General features: G+C 48.4%; 1 protein-coding gene across 1 annotated transcript; it reads right to left on the reverse strand.

Annotated features, from left to right (window-relative positions):
• Nucleotides 1–250: 250 nt before the first annotated feature.
• LOC112431375 (alpha-tectorin) lies at nucleotides 251–4,208 on the reverse strand. The gene is made up of 13 exons (XM_076882122.1): nucleotides 4,172–4,208; nucleotides 4,001–4,130; nucleotides 3,597–3,840; nucleotides 3,121–3,277; nucleotides 2,909–2,996; nucleotides 2,737–2,799; nucleotides 2,381–2,580; nucleotides 2,129–2,260; nucleotides 1,848–2,035; nucleotides 1,536–1,687; nucleotides 1,209–1,453; nucleotides 959–1,095; nucleotides 251–649 (listed from the first exon to the last, which is right to left on the reverse strand). The coding sequence occupies exons 1-13, from the start codon at nucleotides 4,206–4,208 to the stop codon at nucleotides 563–565; spliced, it is 1,860 nt and encodes a 619-aa protein (XP_076738237.1). The 3' UTR covers nucleotides 251–562.
• Between the last annotated feature and the right edge of the window lie 6,340 nt (nucleotides 4,209–10,548).

Here is a 10,548-nt window from a genome sequence, read left to right on the forward strand (position 1 = left end):
ACAAGGAAAATGCAGGAAACCAAATAAACAAGTAAACCAAGAGTCAAATAGAATATTTACATAAATAAAACGAAAGTCCAAAAACTTAAAAACACTTGGTCAAATCACCCAGGACCGTGATACACTGTATGCTTTTGACTCCATTAGGTGGCGTAAAAGGAGAAATCGTCAGCTGGATAATTACTGGATTTCTACCTGAGTGGTGTTTGAGCCAGAAAACAAGAATCAAACTCAGGCTGGTTGTTGCCACATTCTTTATTTTTTTTTGGCAGAAAGTACAACAATAAAGATAATTGTAGGGCCTCTACAATATATAGTGCCTCAAAGCAACTTTTGGTGTGAATTGGCACTATATAAATAAAATTGAATAAAGAAGATGGAGTAAAGTACTGTTGCTCTGTGTGTCTGCTGAACACTGTCCTCAAAAACAATGTTCAGCATTTGGTCGGCAACTGGTCATTCAGTCGTAGTCAGCATGGAAACCACTCTTGCCCTCTCGTGATTCTGTTCGCAGCCAATCTTACTTCTTACACCACTCATTAGATTTGTCACCTGAAGTTACCTAATGAGTCCAGGACATGCCGATGGAGGCTTCACCTTCGTATTTGGATCCAACTGATCTGCCTCTGCGAGCTGCTGCATTACAATTCTGGATGTTCAAACAAAATACAACTGAATTCACTTCATGTTTTCAGTGTTATGCTGTGAGTGTAGTTAAATGAGGATAAAAATGTACAGAACAATATAATCTAGTAATAAACAGGTGTTTAGTTAGAACGTAACACATGCACCTGCTTTACTTAAAGCACCAAAATGATTATATATGACCATATATGTTAATGGTGTGCTTTGGAACAATGAATAGATGGTTAGGTTTGTGCATAACAAATCAAGCCCTCCTGTAACAGGTGGGATGAATAGGTAAAGCTTGCTATGAGTGTTTGACAGCGAGGCCTACCGGTATGCAGCTGGTCTCCTCTTTGGGACACAGGTGGAGTTTGCAGTGCAGGTAGACTTCACCAGAACCCCCAGTGAACCGGAACATGTTGAACGAAAACAAGGTGGAGGTTCCCAGTCCGTTTTCCTCCACTGCCACTGTCAGGTCAGCGGGGTTCGCACAGCTTTTCATAACCACGAAAATACACGTTATTGAGGAGCTGATAAAGGTGATCAAAGTGAACTTATGAGTGACTCTGAGTATCTCTCACCGTTAATGATCAGATCATGTCTTGGACTGCTGGTAGGTGATGCCTGGTTGGTTGCCCAGCAGGAGTCCCTCACCACAGTGACCATGCTTCCATCCAGCCCATTAGTCTCCAGCGCTACCCAGATCCTCTGGTTAAGTCTCAAATCACTGTTCAGCTGCACAACTTGTGTCCGCCCAGCGTCGGTGTAGGCCTTGATAATCAGAGTGTAATTCCAAGCTCCACATGAGATCTTCTGTGCAACGGAGCTGCAGAATGCACACATTTGCACTGTTAACAATGCCCACATTTTAACAAATATTCAAACAATACCTAGCAGCCACTACAAACCAGTCTCTGATTCTGAAGGTTGCAGTGTGGATGCTTGGCTGACTGTGAACACAGGAGAAGTCGATCTGGACTTGGTCTTTGCGAGTGATGACGTCAAAAGAGTAATTCTGGCTCCTGATGGTGTTCTTATAGATGACGTAGCTGTTGTTGGTCTGCAGGGTCACATAATCAGATACTGGGCAAGTTCTTCATTGTTTCATCTTTAACATCTGATACTCTTTAAGATGTTGACTGACTGGTATAAACTTCAGATGACCAAAAATTTTAGAATTCACAGAGATCAAAGCTTAAACAGCAGGAGATGAAACCCACCGTGACCACCGTCCCACAGCTGTTGCTGCTGTTGAAGCTGAAGGTCACCATGTCGGTGAGCTTGTCCACCTGACCCCTGCAGGTCGGGTCGTTGAGGTGTAAGGCAGAGTAATTGATGTCTTTGTCCTCCAGGAGACAACCGACCAGACTGAGTGAAGCAGAGTTCTCCTTGCAGACCGCTGCATCACCTGAACGTCACAATATCAGTCAGAAAAATCACAGTTAGAAGTTTTCCTCCATTATTCAGCCCTGTTGTCATGGTGATGTCACAGCTGTTGTACCCAAAGAGTTGTTTGCTTGGTACTTGGAGGCAAAAATGTCCCGACAGAAGCAGCGAGTGTCACCACTGACCGTCTTCTCACCACAGAACTCGTGATCGCTGCAGGTCCTGTCCTGACAGAAGGCCTCAGAGGCTACAGAGGAACACACTGATGTATTATCCTGAAAACATGGGAGCTCTAAAAAGCCACAGTTCAGGTCTTTAACAAAGGAGAGCTTATTAATGTCTTATTAAGGTCTTATTAAGTTCTTACAGCAGCCGGTATTTGATGTCCAGCCATCCAGAGCGTGGTTGTGTTGACTGCAGGCTCTTGCGTAGGCCTTCAGGAACTGACAGTTGAGTCCGTCCACTGCAGGATATTTACACAAAGTGTCGGTGCAGGCGGTTATGTAGGGCTCTGGGTCAATGTCAGTGTTACAGGAGGAGAAGGGCGCCTCCTTCAGGAGATTACAGCTGTACCACAAAGTTGAAGACAATAAAATAATAATCTGTAATCAGATGTGTTTATCTTCCATCTATGCTGCAGTCACATGTGATGTACCATATAATTTAGAACAGAGATCAAGGTACAACACAGATGTTTCCTGCTGTGTGGATCAGTCTGCTCACCGTTCAGTCACACTGTTGCAGTTGATCGTGCTGTCAGCAGTCTCACTGTACTGCATCTCACAGCTAGGGGGCGACAAACAACAAAGTTCAGGCTCATTCATACAAACAGAATATCTGCAACATCAGCAGCAGCAGCAGTCAGAGGGACTCTGAGCTTGTGATGAGGTCTTACCTGGTGGAGCTGTACTCAGAGAGCCTCAGGTCACTCAGAGAGCTGCTGGAGTTTCCACACAGACCCTCCACAGATGAACCAGCAGGTCCTGCACAGGATCAGGACAGAATGAGTCAGATCAGCATCAATATTCAAACTGGACGAACACAGAAGAATAAATAACAGCACAGTTTACAGTTTACATTACATGAATTAAACTTTAACTTCTGTACCTTCTAAGAGGATCTGTGCGGTGTAGCCGTCAAAGAAGACAGAAATGTTGAGGTTGGAGAGCAACAGGTTGGCAATGACTCCAGTTTGGTCCTTAGAGAGCTGCACACCATGAACCAGCTGAGGCAAACTTTCAAGGGTCAACATGGAGTCGTCCAGCTGCATCACAGCAGAGACAAAGTGGAGGAAACACTGAGTGAAACATGTCAAACACACAAACAGGCTGATTTCACAGCAACAACCACTGAGTTCAGCAGCTCTGAAAGAACTGCTTCTAACAGCCCTGAGAAGAACGATGCGAGGAGACACAGCAGTTTCTTTGCATAACCTAAACTTGCACCACTGACCAACAATCGACCGAATTGTTATGACCATTAATTAATTGCCATGAGCACCATTGAGAATCGGGGAATGGCTGCAACAATGTACATGGCAATATGGTTAAAGATGTACCCTTAGCTTGCCTGAGGCAGCTTACCCAAACTCTCCCGCCTTGTTCCAGATGAATATGAACACCTGGCCCATCTAGACGCAGTATCACGCGTTCCAAAAAGCTCACATCTTCACGACGGCCGTCTCTGAAATTTGCCACGAGGTACAGGTTTGGGATTGACGGAATAGAAACCAGAGAGTAAGCACACCGATCCTTGATGAAGTTGAGTTGGCCGTGGACTTTGATGACAGTTGGGCCAGTCACATTACAGGTGGTGTCCACTACACAGCTGATGGAAGCAAAGAAGAAAACAATCAACCACTAACCTCATAAGCCGCTGATGAGGAAGAGACCAAATACACAAAATAAAAATAATTAATTAAATTACATTAAAAAAATCCCTTAATGCATCAGATCTTTCTTTTAAATATAAATGGGGTTATATTCACGTGTTGTTTCCTTGACAACGCTCCAGTGGACCACAGCCAATGGTTTCAAGGACTGCAGTTTCAGAGCAGGTGAGTTTGGAGCAGGTTTCTGGATCAGCGCTCACCACAGTGTCAGGTTCATATGCAATACCTGAGAAGTGATGGACGGTTTACTTTAGTTTAAAAACCAACAAGAGCAAGCAGAAAGGCACAGCACTCCCTGTAACATCCCAACGTCAAAGTAATGAGCCTGAGATTCACCAACCTAAGTGTCTGCATCCACTGATATCTTGTATTGTATTCTTGTACACTGTAGTCACTTTGATACCACTGATGTAAACTTCCAAGTCCTAAGCAGAACCACACAAAACTCATGTTACACAGCAAAATCTCCAGTGTTAAATTAACACTGTTGAGTGTTAAATTAACACTTTGACAGTGTTATATGTTTAAAAGTAACCTAGTCAGTTTTGAAGATTAACAATGACTCGATTATCAACAATATCTGGTATGAATGTGTGTGGATGTATGCATGTGACTGGACTGTGATGGACTGACGACTAAAAGTTTTAACTGACTTGATACTGAGACAAAAACGGTACTGACTTTAGGATTAGTAAATGTCCACAAACAATTCACCCAGCCTGTAAAAGAAGGGTGGATGTTTTGTCTTGCTTCGTTTTGTTTTTGCAGGAACAGAAGGATGACAGAGACTAAAGGGGGAGGCTGTAGCTTCACATGAGTGTGAAATGCAGACTTAACCCTTTGGTTGCTAATTTTGAGTTACTGATGTTTGCATTAAGAAAATTGTGTTTTTGTAGCTGTGTTTCGATTAATGTATCACATTATATTGTTGGGAATGTTAAATGCTAAAGTGAAGAAAAGGTTTGATTTCACTCATGACTGAACGTGTTATTATTAACCATAGCAGGCCACTGTAAAGAGTCAATTAACTTTTATAGAGGAAAAAAAAAAAGCCAAAAAACCCTCTATTGAGGTCTGTGAATAACAGGGGAATGATAGACTTGTCACACTCAAAATGGAGATATGTAATAATAAACACTGGTCCCCGTCTTTTAGGTCCTTTCATTGAAATAGTCAATAATTCAGAAAAGTACAGATATAACCGACAGGGGCATGTGCTGAGGGGTGGTGCTGCACAAGAACAAGAGCAAAATAAAGAAAAATATTGTGTTTAGCTTTGAGAAATTCAAATTAAAACGTACCATTACACTCAGAGGATCAATATGAAATTCGATATATGCTAATTTTGTGTGTGAGTACATGACTGATAACTGTTCTGTCCTGAGCTTTTGTTTTTACAGCACCCACTTGACCACACCAACAGTTTCTCGTCACCAACAGGGGGTACTTGCAAAGAATAGGGAGGAATATCATCAAAACTGGGAAAGGTAAGCCCCGAAGGGGGTGATAACACCATAACTTTCACTTATGGTCAAATTCTCAAAATTTGACCCCAAACTTGAAAAATTCTTCAAACATTTAGAGACAGAGTGGATAAACATAATGTCGCAAACCACATAAGGATGGAGCATTGGAATTGATAAGATGGTGAAATAACACGCAAGAAAAATATTGACCATGTTGATTATGTTTATTCCAGTGTACAGAGATTGGCTAATCTGACCAGGAAATGTTATAAAATGGATTGTCGGAACAGTCAGCATTAAAGTCACCATTGACAGTCCAGACCAAGGTTATTATCGTTAACAAAAACTAACGAAATAACGAAAACTAGAAGTGAAAAAACATTTTCGTTAACAGAAATAAAAATAAAAACAAAAAAGGAAAACTAACTAAAACTGTAATGAGTGTTCACAAAACTAACTAAAATTAACTGAATTTATAGCAAAATGTGTTTCGTTTTCATTGATGTGTGTGTGACATACGATAGTCAAGGGTGAAGATGAAGTTTAGTTTCCAGATTTTTTCTTGCTGTCTCATTATGCCAGAAGGTGGCAGTACGTTAGTCGTGTCATCTGTGTTGCTGCCAGTGTTGCCAACTTAGCAACTTTGTCGCTATATTTAGCGAGTTTCAGAATCAGAATGTCATGGTCCCCGTGCCTGCCCAGCCGGCCTCACAAGGCTACACTTGTGTTTTTTTTTCTCTTTCTCCCCCTATCTCTCTGCCTGGGCGGAGCTCACAGCTGGCTCCCGCCCTTGGCTCTCACAGCTGTTGGCGATCAGCTGATTATCCGTCTTCTATTTGAGGCTGGGTCACAGATCCTCTCATCGCGGGATGATTGCGCTACTGACGTTAGTCTACCTTTCCAGCTCCCGTGGTCTTACACCTTTATGCCTTCGTGATTTGTGAGTGATGTCTCCCTTTCCCTGTTCCAGCTTATCTTCCCGGACCTGTGACCTCCCCGCGGTACGAACGTGTGTGAGGACGTGAGCGAGCGTGAGAGAGAGAGAGCCTTCCCCTAATCCCCTGGAACCCTGAATTTCCCGTCACTGTATATATTATTGCACGGGTGTGTAAATAAATCGTGTTCTGAGACATCAACCTGCTCTGCGCTTGAGTCCCTGCTTTCAGCTCGTGACAGAATCATCCCGCCAGGAAATGGACTCAGCAGACTCGGCGGCCTCCACTCCCACTCTCGCCACCCTGGCCGCAATGCTGGAGCGACACGAACAGATGTTTGTTCATCTCCGTGGCGAGCTCGCTGCTCTCACGCAGGCTGTGGCCCAACGAACACCCCTGCCGGCAATTCCACCTGCCGCCGCTCCTCTCCAGGAAGCCTCGGCCTCAGCAGTAAGTGCCACACCTCCTGCTTCTTCACTTTCCCAAGCTAACAGATTTCTACCCACACCGAAAGCTTTCTCCGGAGAAATTGATAAATGTGCTGGCTTCCTCACTCAATGTGCCCTTCAGTTTCGTCAGCAACTGCAAGCTTTTGCTAACGATGGTGCTAAGATTGCATATATAGTTCAACTACTCCAGGATCGGGCTCTGATTTGGGCTCAAGCTGTGCTTCACGCCAACCCTGACATAACGTATTCTGACTTTTTGGATAAGTTCAAAGGCGTCTTCGATAGAAAATCCACCACGCTCACAGCCGGCCAGCGCCTGCTCGCGCTCAAACAAGGCAAGCGGAGTTTGGCTGATTTCTCTATTGACTTCTTCACCTTAGCTGAACAGACAGAGTGGGGGGAGGAGGCTTTAAAGAGTACTTTGCTTTCTAATGTTAACGAAGACATAAAGAAAGAACTGATGCTTCGTGAACTGCCTTCTTCCCTAGACGCGCTTATGACCCTGTGCGTTCGGCTGGATGACAGAGTACGTGCACACCGGAGCGCGCACACACGGACGGGACAGGAATCACTGGATTATCACGGGGCCTCTCCAGCCGGCCGCGGGACTCTGACGCCGGTGATGAGGAGGAGCCCATGCAGCTTGGACACTCGCGGCTAACGCCTGCAGAGCGCCAGCGCCGTCTGGCCGCCGGTGAGTGCGTCTATTGTGGCCGTAAGGGTCACTCTGTCTCCTCGTGCCCGACGCTGGCAAAAGGGCGCGCTCGCCAGTGATTGAGAGGGTGCTGGTGGGCGATCTGTCTAGTAAAAACCCTCTCCCCAGACTTCTCTTACCGGCCAAACTTCAAGTACAATCTGTTTTTCACTCGCTTTCAGTACTCATTGACTCTGGGGCTGAGCAGAACTTTATTGACACCTCGCTCGCCGCCAAGCTGAACATCGCTTTGGAGCCCTTGTCACGCCCTCTCCGCGTGCACGGGCTCTCTGGTCACCGCCTGCCCGATATCACTCATGTCTCGGAATTCCTTTCGTTGTCTCTCTCGGGCAATCACACGGAGAGGATTTGTTTTTTTGCATTCACGGCTCCACTCACTCCGCTGGTTCTCGGTCACCCCTGGCTTGTGCTCCATAACCCGCACATTGACTGGGAGAAGGGTGACGTCCTGGGTTGGAGTGTTAATTGTCACATGTCCTGCCTTCGGGCGGCCACGGCGCCCATTCCGCTTCTGCCCTCTGGTTCGCCGTCCGACTCCCCAGATCTTTCGGCGGTTCCGCGGGTCTATCATGACTTGCGTGGCGTGTTCTGCAAGGATCGGGCGCGGTCCCTTCCCCCCCACCGCCCGTATGACTGCGCTATCGATCTCCTTCCGGGGGCTCCGTTGCCGTCTAGCCGCCTGTACAGCCTCTCCCAGCCGGAGCGGGTCGCTATGGAGCGTTACATCTCTGAGTCGCTCACTACGGGCTTGATCCGTCCCTCCTCCTCCCCGGTTGCGGCTGGGTTCTTCTTCGTGGACAAGAAGGACGGTTCGTTGCGCCCGTGTATCGACTTTCGTGGCCTTAACCTGATCACTGTCAAGAACAAGTATCCTTTGCCGCTGCTTTCCTCTGCTTTTGAGCTGCTCCAGGGCATGACTGTTTTTACTAAGCTGGACCTGCGCAACGCCTACCACCTGGTTCGCATCCGGGAGGGGGATGAGTGGAAGACGGCCTTCAATACTCACCAGGGGCACTTTGAGTACCTTGTTATGCCCTTCGGCCTCACCAACGCTCCCGCTGTTTTTCAGACCATGGTGAACGAGGTGCTTCGTGACTTTGTTAATCGCTGTGTCTTTGTGTACTTGGATGATATTCTCATTTTTTCTAAGTCACTCGCGGAGCATCAGGTGCATGTGAGACAGGTCCTGCAACGCCTCTTGGAGAACCGGCTGTTTGTGAAGGGGGAGAAGTGTGTGTTCCACGCGCCTGCGGTGGCTTTCCTGGGCTATATAGTTGAGAACGGAAATCTACGTACCGACCCTGGGAAGGTGCGTGCGGTGGTTGAATGGCCAGTCCCTCCTAATTGCCGCCAACTGCAACGTTTTCTGGGATTCGCTAATTTCTACAGGAGATTCATTCGCGATTTCAGTAAAATCTCTCTCCCTCTCACTAGACTCACCTCTCCGAAGGTTCCTTTTCTGTGGGACCCTGCCGCTCAGCGAGCCTTCGTCCAGCTCAAGGAGAGGTTTTCCTCAGCGCCCATCCTCCGGCAGCCGGACCTCACAAGGCAGTTCGTGGTGGAGGTCGACGCTTCTGACTCCGGGGTGGGGGCGGTTCTCTCACAACAGGAGGACGGTAAGCTTCACCCATGTGCTTTCTTCTCTCGCCGTCTCTCACCCGCAGAAAGCAATTACAACGTCGGGGATCGGGAACTCTTGGCCATAAAACTCGCCTTGGAGGAATGGAGACATTGGCTGGAGGGGGCTGCTCACCCATTCATTGTTTGGACGGATCACAAGAACCTGGAGTACATCCGTTCGGCCAGATGCCTCAGTTCTCGGCAAGCCAGGTGGGCATTGTTCTTCGCTCGCTTTGATTTCACCATCACCTACAGGCCCGGATCTCGCAACGTGAAACCGGATGCCCTGTCCCGGCAGTTTTCCACCACGGAGGAGGAGTCGGTACCCGAACCAGTTCTGCCGGCGGCCTGGGTGGTTGGAGCCGTTTCCTGGGAGATTGAATCCCTCATTCAGGAGGCACAAGAGACTGAACCGGATCCTGGGACCGGCCCAACGGGCCGCCTCTTCGTCCCCTCGGCGGTCCGCTCCCAGGTACTCCAGTGGGCTCACACTGCCCGTTTCTCATGCCACCCCGGGGTCTTCCGTACCCTGTCCTTCCTTCGACGCTACTTCTGGTGGCCCACCATGGCGAGGGACGCCAGGGAGTTTGTGACCGCCTGCCCCGCCTGCGCCCAGAACAAGCGGTCAAACCAACCTCCGTCGGGCCATCTTCTACCTCTCCCTACGCCGGCTCGAACATGGTCACACATCGCGCTGGACTTCATCACTGGACTGCCTCCTTCTGCAGGTTACACCGCCATACTAACTATCATCGACCGTTTCTCTAAGGCCGCACACTTTGTCGCCCTTCCTAAACTCCCTACGGCTCTGGAGACGGCTCGGCTCCTCGCCTCACATGTGTTCAGGCTCCACGGGATCCCCGAGGACATCGTCTCGGACAGGGGACCACAGTTCACTTCCCGAGTATGGAAGGAGTTTTGCACCGCATTGGGGGCCAAGGTCAGCCTCTCTTCCGGTTTCCACCCACAGAGCAACGGACAGTCCGAACGGGCTAACCAGGAGTTGGAAGCTGCCCTCCGGTGTGTTGCCTCCCACAATCAATCGACCTGGAGTGAACAGCTGCCATGGATCGAGTACGCCCACAACAGCCACGCCTCCGCCGCCACGGGCAGGTCACCCTTTGAGGCATCCCTGGGCTACCAACCACCCCTGCTCCCAGCTGTCGAAGGTGCGCACTCTGTCCCCTCTGTTCAGGCTCACCTCCGCAGGTGCCGCCGGGCCTGGCGTGCTACTCTGGCCGCTCTACTCCGCACTAAGGAGCGCAACAAAGCCCTCGCTGACCGTCACCGGACACCGGCCCCTGAATACTCCATCGGTCAACAGGTATGGCTGTCTACCCGTTTTGTGCCGTTGCGGACGGAGTCTAAGAAGCTGTCACCTCAGTTCATTGGCCCCTTTCCCATAGACTCCATTGTCAACCCTGTGTCCGTTCGCCTCAAGCTGCCTCGTACCATGCGG

This window comes from Maylandia zebra, linkage group LG3, assembly GCF_041146795.1.
Source record: "Maylandia zebra isolate NMK-2024a linkage group LG3, Mzebra_GT3a, whole genome shotgun sequence".
Taxonomy (NCBI): domain Eukaryota; kingdom Metazoa; phylum Chordata; class Actinopteri; order Cichliformes; family Cichlidae; genus Maylandia; species Maylandia zebra.

What these genes read in the sequence shown, in the direction of transcription:
- LOC112431375 (XM_076882122.1), bottom strand. Translation starts at nt 4,208, where the DNA reads ATGTTACAGGGAGTGCTGTGCCTTTCTGCTTGCTCTT. An exon ending in TGCAACAGTGTGACTGAACG is followed by an intron (nt 2,581 to 2,736) that starts GTGAGCAGACTG and finishes TTTGTGGTACAG; the next exon opens with CTGTAATCTCCTGAAGGAGG. An exon ending in ACCTTCAGAATCAGAGACTG is followed by an intron (nt 1,454 to 1,535) that starts GTTTGTAGTGGC and finishes TGCATTCTGCAG; the next exon opens with CTCCGTTGCACAGAAGATCT.